Below are 26,463 nucleotides of genomic sequence, written 5' to 3' on the forward strand. Positions count from 1 at the left end.
TGCTTGTCTCTTGTTCTCATGCTTGAGATGCTCTGTTTAACTGTTTTCTTGCTAGTAAAGTGTTCAGTTTTTCCACTTACCAATTCCGTCATGTGAATAGCAAATGTGCTATGGTGCGACACAACTGACTCTTAAAGGGAATGGGAGATGAGACTCTGATTGGTTTATTATCAAAACACACCTATAACTCATTAAGAGAATAAGCTCAACCCTGTTAAACCATGTGCTGTGGCGCAAAATGGATTTTTTCATCCTTAATATAGTAAAAATGGATTCAGACATAACCTTATTGCTTTTGTGCTCTGCGCTTTGGACATTGCTCTAAGATTGTTAAAATAGAGCCCCATATTTTCAAATACTTCAATGGCCCATCATCAATTATTTTTTAAATATAACATTAAACACTGTAGCTGACTGCAAAATATGTAAGTGTGTTTTAGTTTGTAGTTTTAGTCAGTGACCATATGTGACCCAACAAAGAATAATCAATGCTTTTGTTTTACAGATTGTCACACAGCAGTATCAGTGAAGAAGGTTATAAAGCTCTGGCTTCAGCTCTGAGATCAAACCCTTCACACCTGATAGAGCTGGATCTCAGAGGAAATGATCCTGGACAATCAGGAGTGAAGGAGCTCACTGATTTATCACAGTACATATGTAAAACATTAACCATCAGGTAAGTAAAAATAAATATTGATTAGGATTCTACATTCAACAGAACAAATGTCTGTCTTGCTGCTAGGGGTTAAACGAACATAAAAGTTAACATCAAAAAATCTCAAGTCGAGTCAATGTCATCTAGTTGCTGGTGATTTGCAGAAAACGTATCTGCACATGCTGTTTGGCAGTGTCTAAGATTAATTTTAGTGTGAAAAACAAGTGCATGCCAACACTAGCACACATTAGCACGGGTTAATTTTAGTGCAAATGAAATGCAGTCAACACATTGATTACGGAACATTATACTAAGAATTCAACAATAACAAATATTTTTTTGTGCAAAATAATATTTACATTGTCTGCACATAAAACACTGATTCATGGCAAGTTATTTCAAAACAGAATAACGCATGAAAGACAAAGGCTTATCACGTCAGAGTCCTGCTCAAATGTATATTTTACAGCTTAAGAGAGTTGAATTTAAAATAATTAGTTTACCAAAAACTAACAGTAAACTTTGTTCTCCTAGCTTCTCTTCTATGTCAGTTGAGAGTGTGTTGTATGCGTTTATGAGCACACCTTAATCTGATGTGGGTACCATATCTGTAGACTATTGTTTTCATAATTTCACAATTTTTAAAATGCTATTGCTTTTGTTTGAATAAAATATCTTAATTTGTTTTCTGAAGATTGAAATTACTGAATTATTGGAGTAATTAATTCAGACTTAATTCAGAATTTTCATTTTTTAAGGACAATGTTATTTCTGGGATGCCCCCTTTTACCCATTTGGTGAACCTATTTTTGTGTGTGAGGCTGCCATGTACGCCAAGTCAAAAAGCCTTGTGGTATGTGTAGTGCAACCAGCTGACATCAGTCAAAAAAGGTTATGGCAGAGCATTAAAATCGACTAGCAACCCCTACTTGCTGCAAGTCTCTAAAGGAGAGCACTTTTAATTTACAGTTATAATTTTTTTTCTTTAGGTTTTTGAGCAGTTCTGGTGCAGAAGAAGCATGTGATCATCTCACTAAAGTTCTGGGCATAAGTCCATTATTACTGACAGAACTGGATCTGAATGAAGATAAGTTAAAAGATCTGGATGGAGGGAAACTCTCTGCTCTTCTGATGGACTCTCATAGCAAAGTGGAGAAAATCAAGTAAGTGAACATGATTATATCAATAATAACGTGTTAGGGTTAGTTATTGCGTTAGGGGTTCTTCCAATGAAGCAGACTCACAAATAAACGTTTTTTTTTTTACTTTTTAAACAATGCAAACCAAAATAAAGATGTTGCCACACAAAAATTCGATAAAACAATAATTAAACAAAAGTAAAGGGTTGCAGATGTTATATATTTGATTTGGTCCCCAATTAAAAACCACAAACCAAAACCCTTTAAATGAACAGGACTGCACCATTTGTGAAAGAGGTCATTCACACACAAATAAAAACAAATACATAAATTCAAAAAATCATTCAAAACAAAGAAATAAAATAAATGTTCACGTACATTAATCATAGAAAATAAACTCTCGCTCACAGTTATTTGTCATTCCTTTGTGTACACTAAAGAAAATCCACATTTACTAAAAGAAAAAATATATATATTAGTGCTGTCAATCAATAAAAAAAGAACTAATTAATCAAACTTTTTTTGAAAATTAATCGCGATTAATCACATTTAAAAGACTGAAGCTTGTAATTTTGGCTATTAAAATGTAAAATGAATGTAAACGCAAGACAAAACTATTTAAATTCAAAATATAATTGTTTATTAGAGTTTTTGTTTAACTTGTAACACTTGTAAAGATTTCTTCATGTAAACAACATACCCACAATAAACCATCAAGATCCTGGCTTGACAGCCATATTTATTAAAGAAATTATAACGCAGACATGCTAATGCCATTTGAATTTTAAAACAATCAATGCCAATAAAGAAAACATTGATTTCCATGTTGGATTCTAAATAGACTGCAAAAAAATACCAAAATACAGGAATTGCAGATATGGAAAATGGAAAATTATAATAACAATAAAAAAGTATTGAATACAAACAATTGCACTCATTGTAATTGCTGTGAGTTGAGAACATTAATTATAAAGTAGAAATAATTTTGTGCACACACAGACCAGGGCACTGCACAGGGGGGTGGCCTGATGGCTAGAGCCACTGCCCCACTGCCCTCTTTGGCTGAGGTGCCCCTCTCAGCAGGCACTTGCTCTTCCTTTTGCGATCACTTTGCAGCACCTGCCCCTGTAAGGGTCTGTGCACGGGCCTGACACATACACATACAGACACACACATAACGCCTGCAGGACTGCGCAGGGGAGCGACTTCCTTCAGATTCAACATGCATGATCGAGTTCATCAAATTTGCTTAAATAAAGTGTTCTAAAGTATGGCTGTATTTCACAAGGATTCTGACACAACGACGAAGCACACACTTTCGATACGTTTAGGGAGGAAACACGTCAAACTTACTGAAACATTGGAGGGCTCGTGCAGAAAGGCATTTTTAATGTCTTTGACAGCTCATGACTTCACCTGACACTTACTAAGTACATTTACATAAGACACAAATTCTCTGATTTTAATACGATTAAGATAATACTCTTATTAAAAGTTTACCATGTAAGCAGCGATTTGATTACCTTAAAGAACCACCAAGTCACGAAATGCGGAGGTTTTTCTTTCCGTTCACCATGCGGTATTAAATTGCATTAAAACAGAAATTGAAAGCTAAAAATGAAACACCCGAAATTGCATGAAACTCTGGAGAGCCTGGTGATGCGACATTTATTGTTTTAGACTGAAACTTGCCTTCAGAAAATGCTTCCTTGGTCTTATCCATATTTTCTTTGCATGTTTACCACACGTCGTCCACAACAGGAAGTAAAAAAAAACCTGCAACTGCGTTCATTTTTTTTAAACGCGTTAAATATTTCAAATTAATCGCATGCGTTAACGCACTTATTTTGACAGCACTAAAAAAATACATAACACGTTTCAAAACAAATAACCTTATTAAATAAACATTTAAACCCTTTAAATATAGTTTTAAGTTTACAGTGCGGAGGACTTCCGGTGGCGCTATGACCAAGTAAGCAGCATAAAATTGAGCTCCGTCAAAATTAAAAAAGTCAAGTGGTAACTTTAATTCCTAACACTTTGGTTGAAGTAAAATCAAGACCATCAACAAAATGAGCTCGACTTCAAGACATAAGACGAGTAATAAACTCGACAATAAGAAGGAAAGGGAGGAAAAACGGAGAACGCCGAGCCCAGTTAGCATCGAAAAGGCTAACGCTAGCAACGAAATGAAGCTAGATCCAGACGTGCTTGAAGAATTAAAGAAACTCCGCAAGGAAAATCAAGAAGGACACAGTCAGACAAAGATGTGCCTCGAAAGAGTGGAACAAACAGTCAAAGATATAAAGGACCAACTTATTGAACACGAAGAAAGAATTGAACGGGCAGAAGAAAGAATAAGCATGGTGGAAGATACATCACGGCGACACCAAAGGGCGATAAAATACCTGCTTCACCGCGAATGGGATCTAACTGCAAAGTGTGACGAACTTGAAAATAGAATGAGGCGCAACAATATCCGAATTTATCAAGTGCCAGAAGGAAGTGAAGGAAAAGATACGGCGGGATTCGTGAAGAAGTTGCTAGATGAAGTACTTAATTTACCGTCAGAAATTGACATTAAGATTGAGAGGGCGCATCGTTCACTAATGCAGAAACCAACGGACACGACAGCCCCCCCGAGATCTATAATTGTCAGATTTCTGGATGCAGCGGTGAAAGACGCGATCATCAGACAAGCGTGGAGCCAAGGTCAGATTCATTTTCGGGAAAAGCGAATCTTCTTTGATCAAGATTACTCCCCTGACCTTCAAAGGAGAAGAGCGAAAGTCTACGAAGCCGTCAAACAACTAAAGAAGAAAGGAATACAGGCAAAATGTGTTTACCCGGCACAACTAAGACTGAAACTTAGCAGCGGCGAGAAAACATTTTCAACGCTGAAGGATGCGACTACACAACTGAAAGAACTCGACATTGAAATACGCTGTGGAGAGAGAGAAAGAATGGAAGAGGAGTTGAAAGAAAAGCCGGGAAATAAAAGGAGAGAACGAGACACAGTATTGTCGACAAGCGACATAAAGGCTTTGATTCAAGAAGGGTAGATTCGGTACTTCAAAACGGGACAATAGTTTTCTTGCTTTCTAAGTAACTCAGGAAGGTGCGTTCCCGCTTGTGTTAGGAGTTTAAAATATGACTATAAATTTTATAACTTTACAAGTTCTGTTGCCATACGTATACAAGTGTTATGTTAAAGTTTTGACGGACGCTAAATTTTAAATAGGAAATGAGTGAAATGCACTCAATCAGACCTCTTATCTTTTACACGTACTTTAGTGTAATAGGGGTTTCAATAGCACTGAGTGCTATATCTTCCCCGGAGAGGATGGACCACGCCTCTCTGCCATACAAACCTGGATTAGATGCAGAACACGTTCGAAAACTGCGTCTAATGGGACAAATGGAAGTTCAGTTCAGTTCTGTTCAGTTTATGGTTATTGAGGGAATTGTTTTTCATTTTCTTTTTTTTGCTCTTTGCTGTCATTTCAAGTGTAGACATACAAACATAAGGAGGAATGCACATCTTAAAGTAATTAATGAACATGGAACTATTGAATGTGGTTAGTTACAATATAAACGGAATTAATAATCCTATAAAAAGGAAGAAAATCTTTAATCAGTTAAAAAAATGGCAGTGTTCAATAATATTATTGCAGGAAACACATTTATCAGAGATAGAACATTCCAAATTAAAAAGAGAATGGGTAGATCAAGTGTTTAGTTCATCATTTGAAAATAACAAAAAAAGAGGAGTAGCGATCCTATTTAGTAAAGCGGTGTGCTATAATAGTGAACAAATATTTAAAGATAAGGATGGGCGTTATGTTATGGTGATTGGATCAATTGGAGGTGTAAAGATAACAATTATAAACATTTATGCCCCAAATGAAGATTGTCCGCTTTTCTTTAGAGAAATAGCAGCACTTGTAACAGATAAAAGTGAAGGGATTTTGATTATGGGAGGGGATTTTAATTCTATATTGAATTCTAAACTGGACAGATCACCAATATTAATAAAACCTCTCTCTAAAACTTCCAAAGAAATTACAAACTTGATGAATGAAATGGGATTAGTGGATGTTTGGCGATTTTTGCACCCTAAGGAAAGAGACTTTACATTCTTTTCACATGTGCACGGAAGCTACTCAAGAATAGACTATTTTTGTATACCAAAAGCAGATATATATAAAGTAAAAGAGTGTAGAATTGAACCAGCCACCATTTCAGATCACAATCCAGTTATTATGAAAATTAACCTGGGACTAGACACGCAGTTTAGATATTGGAGATTGAATGTCTCATTGTTAACAAACACTCAAACAAAAAAAGAAATACAAGAAGCATTAAAAGAATACTTTTTAATTAATGATGATGGTAATGTCTCCCCTTCAATATTATGGGATGCAGGAAAAGCCACAATAAGGGGTAGGATTATATCTATAGGGTCTCAATTAAAAAAACAAAGAAACTTAAAACAACAAGAATATGAAAACGAAGTAAAAAGGTTAGAGAGAGAACACAAAATAAATAAAAAAGAAGAAACACTTAAAGAGTTAAAAGAAGTTAAGCAAAAATTAGATGAAATACTAACGCACAAAGCAGAAGGAGCTCTTAGATACATAAAAAGAAATTACTATGAAATGGGAAATAAAGCTAGTAGATTATTGGCTTTTCAACTCAGGAAGGACCAAGCTAGCCGTATTGTCCCAAAGATTAGACACCCGGTGACAAAACAAATTGAGACACAACCTAAAGCAATAGCTGACATTTTTGCAGAATATTATCAACAGTTATATAAATGCCAAGACCAAGAATTAAAAAAAGAAAAAATTTTGACATTTTTGAAACCACTTAATCTGACAAAATTATCAAGTGAAAAAGCAAATAGATTAACAGACCCCATAACAGAAGATGAAATTAAAGAAACAATCATTAAATTAAAAAACAATAAATCCCCAGGAGTGGATGGGTTTTCTGCAGAGTATTATAAGGTTTTTGTGAATGATCTTACCCCAATATTATGCAAAGTATACAACTACGCGCTAAAATCACACGATCCACCAAAATCATGGTCAGATGCTATAATTTCAGTATTGTATAAGGAAGGTAAAGATCCTACGCAATGCAATAGTTATCGTCCTATCAGTCTTTTGTGTGTAGATTACAAAATATTAACATCTATATTGGCGAAACGAATTCAAAATTGTATAAAAAATGTAATAAAACCAGATCAAACTGGATTTATTCAAAACCGACATGGAACCAATAATGTAAGAAAGACATTAAATTTACAATCCATAGCGGTAAAAAGTAAAAAGAATGCAATGCTTCTCAGTCTTGATGCTGAGAAAGCTTTCGATAGAGTTGATTGGCTATTTTTAGAGCAAACACTGATAGAAATGGGTTTTGGAGAAAAATTTGTGGAATGGTTCAACATATTATATAAAGAATCAAAATCAAGAATAAGGGTGAACGGTCAGTGTTCCAAATTCTTTGGGGTAGAAAGAGGAGTTAGACAAGGGGACTCTTTGTCTCCTGCTTTATTTGCTTTAAGTATCGAACCATTAGCAGAAGCCATACGTCAGAATACAGCCATTCTAGGAATAGAAGATGAAGGGAGATCGGTTCATAAAATAGCATTGTTTGCAGACGATGTATTGTTCTACATAGAAAACCCATCCCACTCCATTCCCCCACTTATGCAGTGTTTGCATGAATATGGACTAGTCTCAGGGTATAAAATCAATGAAAATAAATCCGAAGCCATGATGGTTTCTGGGGTTTGGCCTCCTTAGCTTAATGAGCAGGTTTCGTTTCATTGGTCAAAGAAAGGATTTAGGTACCTGGGTATCATTCTTACCCCCAAACCTAGCCAGCTTTTCGAAGCAAATTATTCAAATCTAATAAAACAAGTTAAAAATGATTTAAAAAGATGGGAGCTTCTCCCTCTCTCATTACTGGGTAGAATTGAGGTAATAAGAATGAACATACTACCCAGATTTCTTTTTTTGTTCCAGTCTCTCCCAGTAAATGTGCCTGTCTCAGAATTTAATTCGTTAGATAAAATATTTGGAAAATTCATATGGCAGAAAAAGAAAGCTAGGATAAAATATAAAACATTGCTTTTATCAAAAGATAAAGGAGGTTTAGGCTTACCAAATCTAAAATATTACTACTGGGCAGCTCAATTAACCGCAATAGTAGCTTGGATTAAAAATAATAAAGAATCAAGATGGGTCGAAATTGAACAAAGCACAATAAAAGAGACATCACTGTCCGTTCTACCTTTTATAAATGTAAAACAGGCTCCAAAAATTAAAATAGATAACCAATGGATAAAACATACTCTAAAAATTTGGAATAAAATAAAAAAAATGTTTGGGGGTCCAGAATCTATATCCAGGGCCATGCCTATAGTAGGAAACATTGAGTTTCTCCCATCTGTGTGGGATGGTGGATTTCGAATATGGGCAGATAAAGGTCTTATAACAATAAATCAGTTATTCGTTGGAAAAGAAATTAAATCATTCTCACAACTCCAAGAACAATTTAATATTTCACCAAAAGATATGTATAGGTTCTTCCAAATAAGACATTACATTACAAACCATAAAGAAAAAGCTCTAATCATGCAAGAACCAAACAAAATAGAGGAATACTTCATAAATATTACAGAAAAAAACACTCCAGCTAAAAATCACGTCTCCCATTTATACAAAAGATTACTAAATAATACTGTACAAAATACCGATCACGTTAAAGGAAAATGGGAACTAGAACTAAATACCATAATCGAGGATGAGGTCTGGACTGAGTTATGTGAAGGATGTCATAAAGGAATTAATAGTCAATTGTGGAAAGAATTTGATTGGAAAGTAAAAATGAGGTACTTTAATACTCCTTTTGTAATTTCTACATACGTAAAAGGACCATCGGTAGCTTTGTGTTGGAGAAAATGTGGTAAAATTGGAGACCATACCCACATTTTTTGGGACTGTCCTACGATTCAAGAGTTTTGGAAAAATGTTAAAAAAGAAATAGATAATATATTAGATAGGGAGATACCCCTCGATCCAGTTGTGTGTTTACTGGGAGCACTGCCCAAAGGGATGTTTGATAAGGAAGCAAGATTTGTCCTAAGGATATTATTACTGGTTGCAAAAAAAATGATAACAGTACATTGGATGGAAGAAAGTTCTCCAAAAGTGTCTCAGTGGATTCAGAGACTTAAACAGGTCTATATAATGGAAAAAATGACTGCATGTCTACAGATGAAAACTGATATTTTTCTAAGGAGGTGGAAAAGTATTACGACATATTTTGATATGAATATTTAGAGATTGCTTAACCTCACCTTAACATGACGGTTATTTGATGTAACTATGCAATACAATGTAACTTGATGTACAGATGTATCCCCTGGAAAGTAATTATGATGGCAACACCTTTTATTTTAATTTTTTTTTTTTTATTTTCTTCTTTGTTTTTTATTATTATTATAATTTCATTATTTATTTTTATTTATTTATTTTTTTAGGTACCCCCTCGTGTGTAAGGGGTAAAAAATTTTTGGGGAAGGGGTTGTTCTGTAAAATAAATATATAAAAAATCTTAAATAAAAAGTTTCAAAAAAAAAAAGTTTACAGTGCGGCTGGTTTATTGTCAAAGAATTACTGCAGCGGAAAGACTATAGACACAGAAACCAAATTGTGGATATGATGAACTATATTTATTAATATAAATAGTTTTTAAATATTTATATTTATATGTGCTCCTGTTCTCATGTATTGAAAGTCTGCTGACTTAATATTTGTGCTAAATAATAAATAATGCCATTTTTGTGTTTAGGCTGAATAATTGTGAGCTGACAGAGAAAAGCTTGTCAGTTCTAGCTACTGTTCTCTCCTCTAAAACCATCCTGAAAGAGCTGAACCTGAACAACAGTCGTCTGCTGGACTCAGGAGTCAGAAAGATCTGTGAGCGACTGAAGAATCCTGTGTGTCAGCTGAAGATACTTAAGTGAGTACATTTTACCACCAGGAACATTCAAGTCCACACTTTCACAATACCGTTGTACAGTACATATGAGGTCCAAAATTCTGCATTGTTTTTAAATGTGGACATGATTAAAAGTTTTGTACTATCATTGTTTTTTATATTACCCCCAGGCTGAATAAGTGTAATCTAACAGAGGAAAGCTGTTCAGCTCTTGCTTCAGTTCTCAGTTCAGACTTTTGCAGTCTGAAAGCTCTTGACCTGAGCAATAATAATCTGCAGGATTCTGGAGTAAAACTGCTCTCTGATGGACTGAAGGACAGTAAATTGGAGAAACTCAGGTTTGGGAATGTTTAAAGTGCTATATAACTCAAGTGAGTTTGTCTTAAAGTTTTGTATGAAAATTTTATACATTTTTGAATAAAGTTCTGGTTCTAGTCTTTCAGACTGCAGTATCAGTGAAGAAGGTTATAAAGCTCTGGCTTCAGCTCTGAGATCAAACCCTTCACACCTGATAGAGCTGGATCTCAGAGGAAATGATCCTGGACAATCAGGAGTGAAGGAGCTTCTTGATGTTCAGCAGGATAAACTAACAATAAAGTGAGACAAGAGGAAATAATTCTAAATATATATTAAACAAATAATAAAAGATAGAGCTTTTAACAAGAGTTGTTATTTCACAATATATTTAGCAAGACTCCTGAACTGCTTGATCTTCTCTGTCTACAGGTTTTTGAGTCCTGATGCTGATGCAGTCTGTCAGTTTGTGACTAGAATTGTGGGTAAAAACCCATTACTCCAAAAAGAACTGAAGCTGAGCGAACTTACACTAGACTTTAATAAAGTCAATCAGCTTGCTGCTCTAGTGCTTGATAAACACTGTAAACTGAGCTCAATTCAGTGAGTATTTCAAATGGTTTTAATATCTAGAAAACGCTAATATGTTTTTTTTCATAAAAAATGTCTTTACTCTTCACTAGCTGGGTAAGTAGGTAAGTTTAACACTTGTGCTATGTGTTCTTCTACATGCAGTTATTTAGTAGTTTCACGGGTGTGTACAGGAATACAGAAGCTAAAGATGGAGATAAGATCTACAGTGTTTCATGGTGAAAGATAAAGAAATTCACATCAAATTTTGAACAAACACAATCATGATGATGATGATAATGAAAAGCCTATATTTGTCACATACACACATCTTTCTGTAGCTGTGTATGTGTGCGTAAGCCTGTAGAGTGTCTTTGGAACAGGGAGCAGCAATTAAGAGCATCTCATTATCATGTTTTCCGGGGGAAGTTGTTTGTCTACAGCCGAGGCTGTCTGGCAGGACAGTCATAGGGAAGTCGAAAGAAAAGATTTTCAATTTGGGCCAATATATGCCAATTTTGCAGATATGTAATGTTCATCACTGGTCTCCAAATCACCTTGTAATGCTGCAAATGTGTGGTCTAATGCCAGTCAGAGTTCCAATAACCCTGCTTACTACCCTTTCAATCCAGCCAGCCAGCTTGGTGGGGTTGTGAGCCGCACTAACCATTTTTATTAATCGTTGATACTCCTGGGCCCCACCTTAGGCCATCTGCAGAAACCCTGTTATCAAAGTTCTAAATAGATAGTTATCTTCAATATCCTCAGGGCACAAAGCGGCCAGGCACATGTCCCACCCGTCCATTATGTATCCAGCTGAAAATTTCCCCACAGGACAGGTGGGTTACCCCGAACCCAGACTTCTCATTGAGAAGATGGTGTCAATTGAGTTCAGAGACCATTTGATCAAATCCATAATTGCTTATTTGTTTGAAGAGCAGGGCAAGACGAGCCTCAGAGATCAAATAAGACAAAGCAAGAGGAGCCAGCCTGGAGATATATGAGAGGGAGAGTAAAAAAAATGTGACCGCCTTTGCCAAGAGCCAAAGAAGAAGATACGATCAATGAGTCTTGACAAAGAAGACATGAAAGACTAAATGAAAACTTATTAGTGAAAGTTAAAGAATAGCAAAAATAAGAATTTACATAGGTTAAAGGTGATAGAAATGAGGGCCTGGAGAAACCCTAATGGAGGTATGATTTGCAGCCTAGGTGACTGACCAATGCTGAGCCAGAGAGACGAGGGAGCCTGGCAAGGCTGATGAGCCATGGCACAGATGACAAAGTATGAAGCCAATGACTTATAAGTGGAGTTTATAGTTTGGAACCAAACCAGTTGTAGCTTGTGGCTGAAAGTTTTCTAGAAAACCGTTAATGCCAGGTGTTAAAGATGGAGGATGAGCAGAAGTACTGACAGAAACCAGCAGTGGCTAGGCTGGTCTCTGGACAGGGGGATTGGGCTAGATTCAGGAGGTCCTGAAGATTCAGGAGACTTAAATAGTCCAATCAAATCAAAAGATTAAGTCGACTCAAGAAATTCAAACAGTTCAGACTGGTCAAAAGATTTCACCAACTCAGGAGAATCAAACATTTTTGATTGTTCAAGAGATTTCACTGACTCAAAAGATCCAGTTTGTTAACCAGAATTTTTTTTCAGTAACTGGTTTAAGATGACCAGAATATTTCCTGTCTGTTTTTTCTTCTTTAGACTGAATAATAACAGCATCACAGAAGAAGGTTGTGCTGCTTTGACTTCAGCATTTAATTCAAACCCTTCACACCTGATAGAGCTGGATCTGAGTGGGAATAAACTTGGAGATTCGGGAATGAAGAATATCTGTTGTCTGCTGCAAAATGTTCAGTGCAGATTGGAGAAAGTGAAGTGAGTATTTTCAGTCAAATATAATTTCATCTGTTAAATTATTTGTTGAAAGGTATGCATTTAATTTAACAACTCTACTTTTTAAATGTGCATCCTTAATACAGAATTGATTAATTTAACAGCATTGTCAAACACAGTTATTAAAGGTGCCCTACAGTGCATTAAGTTAAATTGTGATATCTACATAGGTGGTATGTGGCTTAGATAAGTAAAAGAATTCCCCAGAAACGGTGCTCATTTATAACCAAAAAAAAAATATCCCTAAAATGACAAGTTCAGTTTTAACCATTTTTGGAACAGTCATAAATATAAAGGCAAATCGGGATTGAAAAACCTGTAGTGTGAACTAGGCATAACACAATATCTTTGTGGCTGTTTAATATTTAAAAACAACATTCACGTTTTATTTTGTTTTTCCATAGAACACACTCCAACATAACCAGAACATACCCAACATATGACTTTTTATTTTTCAGACTTTCACGCTGCAATATAACTGCAGAAGGTTATAAAGCTCTGGCTTCAGCTTTGAAATCAAACCCTTCACACCAGATAAAGCTGGATCTCACTGGAAATTATCCTGGACCATCAGGATTATCGTGGTTCTATAAGTTTTTTGTAGGTGATATGGGTATATTAAAGAACATCAGGTAATTACAGGATTTAATTATTTCCAAATAATACTGAATTGCAATTTAAAGATAATCAATACATCACACAACTGATTTGAACAAATTTGCTGCTGCTACTGACACATTGTAAAAATAAATTATCATCTGTCATTGCTTCCTCAATCTCGAAATTAGGTGGAGTCATGCTTTGGAATTTAATCACACTGGACCCTGAATGATTGAATTAAAAAAGCAGAACAGTTGTAACTGTGATGTCACTGCAACAAAATGTTGTCATTTTCTCCTATTTCTGTAGCTTTCTAAGCAGTCCTGATGCAGTAGAAGCATACGATTACCTTACAGATGCTTTGGGCACAAATCCACTACTACTGACAGAACTGGATCTGAGCAAAGTGGCAAAAGACTACAACTGGGAGAAACTTTCTGCATTTTTGCTGGACTCTTGTTGCATAGTGGAGAAAATAAGGTGAGTGAATGTCATTTTAAACATTCATGTAAATTGCATACAAAATAGGGCCTAAGATGAATCATCGTGGCACTCATTTAATTCTTTAATCTAACTGCCCCTCACTGACAAACAAAATAGTAAATGTTGGAAAAAATTAAACCAGACCCATAATAAAGCCTGTCCAATAAAAGTCACAATGGTTTTCTCATATAAACGCTCTGCTGTTTTTAACGCAGTTCTTCCTGTTCATGTTTTTGGAAAACTAAATACTGTAGAGAGGTGCAGGAATGACATAAGAACCTAGAAGAATAATTCACCCATTGATTCCATTGGGATTTTCCTATGGGCTTTTTAATTATTAAGGGCTGTGGTTAACATTACTTGATGTTTTAAGTAATGCTCACATCTCAATCATTTTTATTTAGATCAGTGTTCAAGTCTTGTCATGTTATGTTTACCACAGACAGCGTTACATTCATTAATTTTAACCACCATTGTAAAATCTTAATGGAACCACCTGTTTAATGCATTATTGTTTTGGGTTCTGATATAATCCCTGCACCTCTTCTCTGATGTTGTTTTTGTAATAGTATACAAAGCACTTGATAAAATGTTACTTTCAGTATTTTTTTTGTCACATGTGAGCAAATAAAGAATTGATAACCTGATGTCTGCTTAATAAATATTACTTATTTTTTTTATTTTTTTTTTAGGCTAAATAATTGTGAGGTGACAAACAAAATGTGTTCAGTTCTTGCTACTGTTCTCTCCAAAAATAAACTCCTGAAAGAGATGGACCTGAACAGGAGCCCTCTGCTGGATTCAGGTGTCAAAAAGATCTGTGATGGACTGAAGAAATCTACGCTTAAAATACTGAAGTGAGTGCATTTACACATCTCAGATGAAACAGTATAGTGACATTAACCATTATTTGTTCATTAAATATGCTCAAATTTGGAAGCAAGCCCGTGTAAAATGGCCATTTTTATGTGCAGTGATTTTATTCACTGCAGAAACACAATGCATTTTCAAAGGAACACTACAGTGTTATCTCTAAATACAACACTAACAATATACCAGCACAGAATAAATTAAAAACAATAATTATCCTGTTTTTACATTTACACTTTACTACATTTCCAATGGTCATTAATGAATTATTAACTAGGAAATAAGTGACAGTGGTACTATGAGTGGTATACACATTTTCCCTCCAGTCTTTCAGACTGCAGTATCAGTGGAGAAGGTTATAAAGCTCTGGCTTCAGCTCTGAGATCAAACCCTTCACACCTGATAGAGCTGGATCTCAGAGGAAATGATCCTGGACAATCAGGAGTGAAGGAGCTCACTGAGTTAGCACAGTACAGACGTAAAACATTGAGCATCAGGTGAGTAAAATACATATTTATTATAATTGTACTTTTAGCAATTTGTTGAAATGCAACAAAACTCTTCACTTAAGACATTAAGGTAGGTGCTATTAAAATAATAATGAGCAATACTTTTCAAACTAGTTTAAAACATAAAAATATAAATACAAAATTTGAATGAACTTAAGGACGTTCCACAAGCTTAAAAAATATTAAGAAGTAGTGATGTTGAGGATCCATTGAATACCTCTCTCACATGGTCGACCACTGAAGCTAAGCAGGGCTGCGCCCGGTCAGTACCTGGATGGGAGACCACATGGGAAAGCTAGGTTGCTGCCGGAAGTGGTGTTAGTGAGGCCAACAGGGGGCGCCCAACCTGCGGTCTGTGTGGGTCCTAATGCCCCAGTATAGTGACGGGGACGCTATACTGCTCAGTGAGCGCTGTCTTTCGGATGAGACGTTAAACCGAGGTCCCGACTCTCTGTGGTCGTTAAAAATCCCAGTATGTCCTTCGAAAAGAGTAGGGGTTTAACCCCGGCATCCAGGCCAAATCTGCCCACTGGCCTTTGTCCATCATGGCCTCCTAACCATCCCCATAATCCAATTGGCTTCATCGCTGTCTCCTCTCCACCAATCAGCTGGTGTGTGGTGTGCGGTCTGGCGCAAAATGGCTGCCGTCGCGTCATCCAGGTGGATGCTGCACACTGGTGGTGGATGAGGAGATTCCCCCCATTGTGTGTAAAGCGCTTTGAGTGCCCAGAAAAGCGCTATATAAATGTAAGGAATTATTATTGTTATTATTACCTAAGTTTTAGGAAACCCTTCATTTTGAGTAGTCTTCGGGTAAGAGAAACAGCAATTAAACAAATAGAAGTCTCACTGTAAATATATATACAGTTGAAGTCAGAATTAATAGCCCCCTCTTCTTTTTTAAATATTTTCCAAATTATGTTTAACAGAGCAAGGACGTTTTCACAGTACAGTATGTCTGATAATATTTTTTCTTAAGGAGAAAGTCTTAGTTGTTTTATTTTGGCTAGAATAAAAGAAGTTTTTAATTTTTTAAACACCATTTTAGGGACAAAATTATTAGCCCCTTTAAGCTATATTTTTTCTCAATAGTCTACAGAACAAACTATTGTTATACAATAACTTGCCTAATTTCCCTAACCTGCCTAGTTAAACTAATTAACCTAGTTAAGCCTTTAAATGTTACTTTAAGCTGTATAGAAGTGTCTTGAAAAATATTTAGTAAAATATTATTTACTGTCATCATGCCAAAGAAAAAATAAACAAGGGGTCTAATAATTCAGGGGGGCTAATAATTCTGACTTCAACTATATATATATATATATATATATATATATATATATATATATATATATATATATATATATATATATATATATATATTTTTTTTTTTTAATTTATTTATTTTTTTTTTTTAAGCTACAAATGTAATACAGTTAAGAGAAGTGAGTGAACGATGTAGGTTTATTAGATTGCAGACAGTTCATCATACACCATAAGACATCATACATATCTGACACATACTGTACATTTTTTTTAAACAGTAGCATTCAAAGAAATAAATGCACAATAATTTACATAGATCATCATTTCTACTTTGTTCAGTATTCAGCAACACTTTAGGAAATAATCACTATTTATTCACAGTATTTTTTAATCACAGTACTTTTAATAGTGCACTTCAGACATTCTTCTAGCCTAAAGTAATTTTCCAACCGTCAACTTGCAGTCATTAGAGTGCTAGGCTACCTGCTTAATATCTGATGAACACTTTATTCTGTTGGAACCCCAATACTTAATATAATGGGTAGCTTTGTAACTACACCCAAGCTTATTTTACTAAGCCAAAGTCCCTTTCAAGGAAAGTCTGTTCACTCATCTACCAATATTTGCAACGCCTCCAGGTAGGTCGTCCACGACCAAAGTCCATATCTAGATGAATGGGGAAATACTAAAACCACAAAACCTCCTTGCTGTACTCAGTTAAATGAGCTATTTCCAATCAACCACAAAATCTGAAGTGACCTGTTCTTTTACTTTTGTTGCTTAAATACTAAATAATTTAAAAACATAACCGATGGATGCAGTTAACAAAAGCTGAAAGAGTACTGACAAAACCCTTAGCCAAAACTGGAGGATGTCACTGGAAATAGATTACATTTGATGGGCTAAGATTGTTTCTGTCAAAAGCTGGGCAAGTAGGCATTAGTTGGAAAATGAAAGGGAAACAAGTAAACCTGGACTAATCCCTCCACAAAAGTATAAAGATTGATTTTTAATCTGATTGGAATGCGGTGCTTACTTCACTCTGTTAGCCATACTGTGCCTTGTAATTTACCCTAGTAATGCAAATAAACTGTATTTGTATATCTGTAGTTTTTGACTAAGTCTGATCTTAAAACAAACTAAAACCCTAACAGTACAATAATTACATGTACTCTAACGAGAGTAAGTTGACTTATAGTTGGAAAGTTAAGTGTTAGGACTTAATATTTAGAATAAAAATTAAGTGTATCTAATCAGTTTTACCACTATATTGACCTGGATTTGGCAAAATAGAATGCAGAATAATACAGATAAAAAAAACCCTGTTATCATGAATTACTTACAAGCATGAGTCTGTTGAAACAGCTTTTCTGTTTCCTGTTAATTAATATATATATATATATATATATATATATATATATATATATATATATATATATATATATATATATATATATATATATATATATATATTAACAACAGTTCTGTCTGGTTTTAAAATCTGATTGGCTGGTAGCCGTGCGATATTCTGCAATATCAGAACTCCTACAGCCTCTTTACCCTTTGTGTATTACTTTGTGCCCACATACAGCCTGCAAAAAGCAGACACTACAGATCTAAAGTTTAAAAGATGCTTGCTCAACTGTTTTAACTGTCAGCTTATTGTTTGAATCCAATGTGGAAGAAAGTATTTCCACATACAAAAGGGTTTTTGAGACTCTCCATGTTTGATTTTGTTTTTATATACACAATTATGCCGTCAAACTGTTGTATAAACGCAATATCACACTCGTAGCAGTGCGATATGGCTGTATATTGGCACTGGTGGGAGGCGTGCGACGGCACAAGGCTGAGTGCCTTAGTGCCCCCACCTTATGCCGTCGCACGCCTCCCACCAGTGCCGATATACAGCCATATCGCACTGCTACGAGTGTGATATTACTCATATATATATATATATATATATATATATATATATATATATATACAGTTGAAGTCAGAATTATTAGCCCCCTTTTGATTTTTTTCTTCTTTTTTAAATATTTTCCAAATGATTTTTAACAGAGCAAGGAATTTTTCACAGTATGTCTGATAATATTTTTTCTTCTGGAAAAGATCTTATTTGTTTTACTTCGGCTAGAATAAAAACAGTTATTAATTTTTAAAAAAACATTTTTGGGACAAAATTATAAGCCCCTTTAAGCAATTTTTTTTTTCAATAATCTACAGAACAAACCATCATTTTACAATAACTTGCCTAATTACCTTAACCTGCGTAGTTTACCTAATTAACCTAGTTAAGCCTTTAAATGTCACTTTAAGCTCATAGAAGTGTCTTGAAAATATCCAGTAAAATATTATTTACAGTCATCATGGCAAAGATAAAATAAATCAGTTATTAAAAATACGTTTTCAAAAACTATTATGCTTAGAAATGTGCTGAAACAGTCCTCCCTCCATTAAACAGAAATTAGGGAAAAAAATAAACAGGGGCGCAAATAATTCAGCGGGGCTAATAATTCTGACTTCAACTGTATATATATATATATATATATATATATATATATATATATATATATATATATATATATATATATTTTTTTATTTTTTTTTTTACTCTGTATTGACAGTAACATTATTTAGCCTGAATAAGAGAAATGGTTCAAACATGCTTGTAAAAAATAAAAAATAAAAAAGGTCTGCTAAGTTTAAACCATACAATTTTTTTGGTTTTAAAATGACAAAAATATAGTACTACAAGTTGGTACTTGGCCTTTATCATGCTTTTATAAGTTGTTTTAGGCAAATAAAAATAATTAAATCTAATGTCAAGTAATGTGTCACTATATGATCTGTCTCCAGGTTTTTTCAAGGTCCTGCTGAAGAAACTTATCAGTATTTGATTCGTGTCTTCAAACAAAATCCATTAATATCAAAGGAGCTGAATCTGAATGCAACCAAACTAGACCTAGAAAAAGTGAATCAGCTCACTGCTCTACTGCAGGATAAACACTTTAGAATCAACAGACTTCAGTGAGTATCTTTTTCATTATTTTTGTAGATTTTAAGTAACTGTAAATAATCAAGTGACCAAAATGCAATATTTAAATGATCAATGAATATTTTTGACATAACATAGTTTGTATTTGTAAATTCTGCCACTCTTGTTTAATACTTCAGGCTTAGTAAATGTGGTCTAACGAAGGAAAGCTGTTCAGTTCTTGCTTCAGTTCTCAGTTCAGACTCCAGCAGTCTGAAGGAACTTGATCTGAGCAATAATAATCTGCAGGATTCAGGAGTGAAGCAGCTCTGGAATGGATTAATGAATAACAACTGCACACTGGAGAAACTTAAGTGAGTTCAGGGAAGCACTAACTTCAGGGTTCCCACACTTCTTAAAAGTACTTATGGATTAAAGGCCTGGAAAGTACTGTATACACAGCTCTTTGAAAATGCTTAAATTAAATTTGTTTATTGTGTTATTTTAACAATTGCACAGTGCTGCTGTCAGAAAAAGAAAAAATCATAGTTTAAATATAAATCTTAAATTTAAGTCATATACAAGAGCTAAGACAAATAATGCATTTTATCAGTATTTCATGAATTGCGTTTGAATATTACCAGTTTTGAATTCAAAAAATTGTATTAAAGTTCTTTGAGCATGACTGTTTTTAAAGCTCTAAATTTTTAAAAATGACACATTCAAAACATCCTAATTATTCGGACATTTGTGACTATAAAGTGTAAGTAAAATGCTAAGTTCAATAAAGTTGCGCTACATACGCTGGTGGTGGGAATTACAAAGGTGCTTGATTAAAATTAATGGTGCATTAAAAGTTCTTAAATTGGCTGTTTGTGAAAGAGTGGGAGCCCTGTGACTTAAAGTACATTTTCTTTGTAAATTGCTTCAATAAACTAGAGGAAATTCATGGTTCTGTAAGCAGTGAATAATGTTTTTGTTTTCAGTCATTTTTAATTATACTTCAAATCTATTTCCTCTAGTCTTTCAGACTGCAGTATCAGTGAAGAAGGTTATAAAGCTCTGGCTTCAGCTCTGAGATCAAACCCTTCACACCTGATAGAGCTGGATCTCAGAGGGAATTATCCTGGACAATCAGGAGTGAAGGAGCTCACTGAGTTACTACAGGATCGATACAATAAATTGAAGACTCTCAGGTGAAACATGAAAAAAAATATGTATTTTCCAACTGATTATTTAAAACAGAAATGATACAATATGTTGTGTACAGTATAAATTGATTTTAGGATTTAAAAGCATTAAATAAAACTTTGTAATATAATTTTCATTAAGCCACACAAGGTCAGTGAACTGCATTCAGCTCTGCTTCTAATTTACAGGTTTTTAAGTCCTGATGCAGAAAATGCTTGTAAGTATGTGCCTGGACTTGTTGGTAAAGATCCATTTCTCGTGAGAGAGCTGAGTCTGCGTGATCAAAAACTCGGAGACACAAACATCAAATATCTTGCTGCTCTGCTGCAGGATAAACACTGTAAACTCAACACAATTCAGTGAGTATATTACAGGGATTCCTAGTTAAATATTTTACCAGTGTAGCTGTTGATGCTTATATGTCCTCATTTATCAGGACTGCAATAAACATCTACATTTAGAACATAAAACATTACAATACAGGACAAGTAGTTATGAATGAACAAATAATGAACAATACATGTTCAGCATTTATTAATCTCAAACTCTGTGCTTGTTAACATTAGTTATTGCACTTTGAGTTAACTTTAACTAACAATGAACAACTGCATTTAACATAAAAAAACATGAACATATACTTTAATAAATGTATTGTTCTTTGTTTGTTTGTTAGTAAAAACATTAACCATCATTAACTATGTGTCCTTTATTGTAAGGTGTAAGCTATATTGGTTTAACAAAAAGAACTGGCATCAATCTGTAAATAGTTGGCTAAATGAGACTAAAATTAAATAAAAGTATTTTGAATATATGTTACTCTGATCTACTTATTCTAATTGAAAATTATATTATGTCATTAGATCAGTCAAATGCTGACCAGATTTTTACTTTTTTGTGCTATCTAAACATTGTATACTCAAAATTCTGTAATATCCAGGGCCCAGTTTTTCAAAAGGTTCAATCTGGAGAAAATTGATCCGGATTTAGTAATCCTTTTTTTTTTTTTCGATCCGTGATCACGTAATCCAGTTTACCTTTTGAGCTAGTTTTTCAAAGCAACATCGGATTAGATCAGTCTGATTCAGATAGCAACGTTTCAGGATCACTAAATCTGCATAACCAATGCTCAAACAGGATAGGAAATCACAATGTAGAACTATAGATATGTACAGAGCAACTAGTAGAATAGTTAGTGTGGGGTCAATATAAGTTTATTTTTATTTGAAATGAAAACACACAAATTTAATAAAAACTAAGAACAAGAAAACCCCCCCCCCATCCTCTTCCAGCAGTTTGCTCATCTGAGACCTACAATACAAACACTGTACATTGAGGATAATTATAACAAGTTTCAAATATGTATTGTAAAAAAAGACAAAATTAATTAATATTCATTTTCTTGTCAGCTTAGTCTCTTTATTAATCCGGGGTCGCCACAGCGGAATGAACTGCCAACTTATCCAGCAAGTTTTTTTTTACACAGCGGATGCCCTTACAGCTGTAACCCATCTCTGGGAAACATCCATACACATTCACACACACAATCATACACTATGGACAATTTAGCCTGCCCAATTCACCTGTTCTGCATGTCTTTGGACTGTGGGGGAAATCAGAGCACCCGGAGGAAACACACCTACATTTTTAAAAAGACTTAATGTCAAAAACACAATAATTTCAGACTTCCTCATCTGGTGTGGAGAGACAAGCTTGTCTGAGCGTAGCCTTTATGAGGCGGATCTCAAGTCTGGCCTTGGTTTACTGCAGTTTGGTCAGAGTCAGTTGTTTCTAGATGGAGCTGTGCTTCTGCCCTTTCAGTCTCTTTTTGCAATTGTTGAAAGTGATTTATAAAATCAGTGATTGCCATTCTTTGCAATTTCAATAGTCATTTTGGTTATTCTGTAATCATTGCATGCATCACATTTAAATATTCTAAAAACAAAAATCTAAAATATTCTAAAATAATGTATATATCAATTAGTGACAGAATAAAATGTATTGTTTTTGGTCAATTTTGACAGCTGTTTGGGGGATTATTTTATGAGGCCAAACTCTTACTTTGCTGTAGGCCTATACTAAAAGGCTGAATACGTTAAAGCCTACCTAATTACTGTGACCTGACAGATAAACAAATACAATTAAAACCTTATGAATAAATAGGATATCTTGTAAGATACTGCATGATCCAAATATAGTATTATTTGATACATTTTGTTTCATTAAATTTTGGGCATGAAATCCATACTGAATCCACCCGTCTGATGAGATCCGTTTAATCCAGATTTTTTAGATCAAAATGATCCAAATCCCACAAAAAAGGTCTTAAAAACCCAAACTAAACATTTGATCTGGATCAAAACCAAGATTTTATTATGTGATCTAATCCGATCATGAAATCAGTTTTTTCTTCTTTTGAAAAACCCATTTTCAAAATTTGATCCAATCCGTTATTCAAAATCCTAGTGGATTTCTTTTGAAAAACTGGGCCCTGACATTTGTTTGCAACACTTTATCCGGTCATAGTGAATCTTGAGCTTTTTTTTCTGAGCTTTTTTTATTTTTTTTATTTTAGGCTGCTTAATTGCGGTATTACAGAGGAACAGTGCGTGTTCCTGTCTTCAGCTCTGAAGTCAAACCCGTCACACCTGAGAGAACTCAACCTCAGTGGGAATAAAATAAGAAACACAGGAGTGAATCTCTTATGTGACGTACTGGAGGATTCACACTGTAAATTGGAGAGACTTAGGTGAGAAACATTTACATACAAGAAACTCAATCATTAAAATCAATTCAGCAGTTTAAATCGAGACTGTATTCTCATTATCTTAAGATCTTTTGATTTATCTTCCTCTTTTGATGTGACTATTTTTTCTGCTCTCTCCCTCTCTTTTTCTCTTAATGTAGTTTATGCAGCTGTTCTCTGACAGATGACGGTTGTTCTGCTGTGACTTCAGCTCTGAAATCAAACCCATCACACCTGAGAGAACTGAATCTCAGTGGGAATCAAATAAAAAACACAGGAGTGAATCTCTTATGTGAGTTACTGAAGGATTCACACTGTAAACTGGAGACACTGAGGTGAGAAACATTCACTTACAGCTTATCTGTTATAGTTTAGAAAATGGTAATAAAATATGACGAGCTAATTTTAACTGTCTAAATAATTTAATCTTGATAATAAATTATCAGATAAGAAAGGAATCAGTCAAATATAATTGAGACAACTGTCAGTATATTAACACCAGTGTTTGGTGTAATTGGCTAAAATGAACTATTTTCTATAATAAATTACTTATCTAATGAACAAATAAAGTAAGAGATTAGTTTTTAGGTAATTTAATTACAGGTATTTATAACCAACAAATGCACATGCTTAAGAAACAATCAATTTGTTACAGGTAAATGACAGTATATGGTATGTATGAAGTGTGTCTTTACTTTGGCTGCGTTCACACTGCGAGGTTTAGTGCTCAAATCATATTTTTTTTTCTCACATCATATTTTTTGCATAGCTGTTCACATTGTTGTTATAAATGTGGTTCTAAAATGACCCGCATACACAAAAGTACATTACGGACAGCACAAACTGTCTAATTATGCACACAATGAGTATACTGCATGAAGTAAGCACAGTGTCAGATTATGCTTTATTGCCCTTCTCACAGACAACCGTGGTGTATTTCATCAACTGTAAAAGGTTGTTCTTCTACTACTATGTGTGTATTTCACCATTTGAAACCTAAAATAAATCACTTGTGATTGAAAACACTGATCATTTGTGATTTATGACCAATGCAGTGTGTGTCTTTCTGACCTCCGGTGTAGTTAACTTATAAAGTTATTCCATTATAATTCGTTATAAACAACAGGCACGTGCAGAAGGGGGGTTTGGGTGCTTGAGCACCTGCCCTTTTTTTCTCTCAGAGAGAAAGTTCATCAAGTCCTCTCTCTTATGAGCATTGATCCCCTATCCGTAACACCCCCGATGCTCTTCAGCTTTGCGATCAGCCCGTGCCTTATCCGTTAACCAAATTGGTTATCAAGCATAAGTTTTGCCTTCAATTTTTTTTTTTCAAATAGAACAACCAACTTTCTGTGGTAATGTAATTGCCCTTTGTGCCATTTTACTATGCTGCTGAGGAGTAGATGTTTGCAGCACAGAATGATGTTGCATGTCGCTCAAAGATTATATAAAAGCACATGAAATCCTACATAACTGTTCACACTGCAGTCGCACTGCGAAACATCAGAAAGTGGCACAAATCTGAATTAAATAGATCAGATGTCATGCAGTTTGAGCTGTTAACACTCTCAAGACAAAGACAAATCCAAGTCACATGTGGGCATAAAAATCTGATTCGGGCCACATTTGCCTGCAGTGTGAACGTAGCCTTTGACACATTTTGGGCCCTATCATAGACCCCAATAAGGCGCAAGACGTGTAGGGCATGATTTGTTGCTATTTCAGACCAGCGCAATTGTCATTTTCATGTTTTGCACCACAATGTTTAAATAGCAAATCCATTTGCACCACTTTGTGGACTCATGGGTGTGCTGGTCTGAAAAGGAGGTATGTTATGGTGCATTGTTGGTACATTGCTATTTTGAAGAACTGAAATAGACCATGCCATTGACCAACTGAAAGTCAGTTAGTTACGCACCTATGCAGATGCAAAACCCGTACACATTGCTTAATACACCCAGGATGTACAGCAATACACAAATATCTTTATTTATGAAAAAAATGAATATTAAAATGTTACAAAACATTTATTTTCTATATGAATATAAAAACCACTACCTGCTCCCATGCCTTTGGGGGCTTTGGAATCCAGCTGTTTATTATAGCAAGTATTCATTACAATTTGCATTTGTATAATGCAATTATTATTATTATTAATATTATTATTTATTAGTATTTATGATGCTTATTTTATTTGTTTTATTAAAAACAAGTTTAGATTTGTCCACCTGTTGGGTTTTATATGGGGCAATAGAAAGTGTGTTTGGATATAACTCAGTTTTTTGACCACACTTCGTTGTTATTGTTCATTTGTTTGTTTGCTGGAAATAAGAACTGAATTTAGAAATAGATTTTGCTCTTAAAAAAAAAAAATACAAAATTAAATATGTAGGCTAATAGATGTCTTCAGTGGAGTGAGTTTCCACCATTTTCTTATCCACGAACACAAAGAAATAAAGTAAAGGAGTAAAGAGTAAAAGTAGAGAGAAAGTAAAGAGGCCGAATGGAGGGCCTCATTCTTTATCCTCGCACTGCAGATGGTCTATTTAAATGTTTTCTCGCTAGTGAAGCGTTCAGTTTTTCCTCTTACAAAGTAGAAATGTTTTTGCAGCATGCGTTATAGACCAAGCACGTAGTTTATTAAAATGGAGCCCTTTGTGTTTTGATACATTTTACTTTTAACTTTTTATAAGTGTTACATTTTTTAAAAAGCTAAAAAGCCCTGTTTGACTATAAATTAAAAGTTTAATTTCTGGTGTCTATGCATTGAGATTATAGTGGTTTTAAATATTTTTGCATTAGGTAATTGAATTCCTTATTGAGAAACGAAATTCAGTCAAAGGGGTAAGAAGAGTATGTATAAATTTTGTATATAATGTTTGTAATGTATACATTAATGTAGCCACGTTTCTCAACACTGGTCAACCTAAACAATCAATACTTATAACAAAACCAGTCTTATCCACAGTAGCTGTTTCCATCCACCTATTTTTATGCACATTTTTTGGAATATTGCAAATATTTTATTTTAAAAAATTGACCTAAACTGTGATGGAAGAAAGAGCCTCACAGCTCCAAAAGCCACCATGAATAATTTATTACATAAGATAAAAGGCCCACAGTGGATTCTCCTACCACAGCAAATTCCTTTTTTCTGTTTTGATTTTTGGATGGGGAACAGTGCTGCATTTGCAAATATTTTATGTGATATTCCAGTTTTTTGCATAGGTTTTATTCGCATCTTGGA

The 26,463-nt window shown here is 34.5% G+C and overlaps 2 protein-coding genes across 2 annotated transcripts in view; one reads left to right on the forward strand and one right to left on the reverse strand.

Annotated features, from left to right (window-relative positions):
• LOC147838394 (uncharacterized) overlaps window positions 1–26,463 on the reverse strand; it is a 900,722-nt gene that overhangs the window by 266,353 nt on the left and 607,906 nt on the right. The window lies entirely within an intron of this gene.
• rnh1 (ribonuclease/angiogenin inhibitor 1) overlaps window positions 1–26,463 on the forward strand; it is a 71,526-nt gene that overhangs the window by 42,368 nt on the left and 2,695 nt on the right. Inside the window, exons 26-42 of the mRNA XM_087303307.1 lie at window positions 506–676; window positions 1,645–1,818; window positions 9,661–9,831; window positions 9,981–10,148; window positions 10,246–10,407; window positions 10,537–10,707; window positions 12,383–12,556; window positions 13,033–13,206; window positions 13,484–13,654; window positions 14,350–14,514; window positions 14,854–15,024; window positions 19,165–19,335; window positions 19,483–19,656; window positions 20,305–20,478; window positions 20,662–20,832; window positions 23,046–23,219; window positions 23,378–23,551. Coding sequence (XP_087159433.1) covers window positions 506–676; window positions 1,645–1,818; window positions 9,661–9,831; window positions 9,981–10,148; window positions 10,246–10,407; window positions 10,537–10,707; window positions 12,383–12,556; window positions 13,033–13,206; window positions 13,484–13,654; window positions 14,350–14,514; window positions 14,854–15,024; window positions 19,165–19,335; window positions 19,483–19,656; window positions 20,305–20,478; window positions 20,662–20,832; window positions 23,046–23,219; window positions 23,378–23,551 — 2,910 coding nt within the window. The remainder of the gene's footprint in view (window positions 1–505; window positions 677–1,644; window positions 1,819–9,660; window positions 9,832–9,980; window positions 10,149–10,245; window positions 10,408–10,536; window positions 10,708–12,382; window positions 12,557–13,032; window positions 13,207–13,483; window positions 13,655–14,349; window positions 14,515–14,853; window positions 15,025–19,164; window positions 19,336–19,482; window positions 19,657–20,304; window positions 20,479–20,661; window positions 20,833–23,045; window positions 23,220–23,377; window positions 23,552–26,463) is intronic.

Source organism: Danio rerio, chromosome 22 (assembly GCF_052040795.2).
Source record: "Danio rerio strain M-AB ecotype USA chromosome 22, GRCz13ab, whole genome shotgun sequence".
Lineage (NCBI taxonomy): Eukaryota > Metazoa > Chordata > Actinopteri > Cypriniformes > Danionidae > Danio > Danio rerio.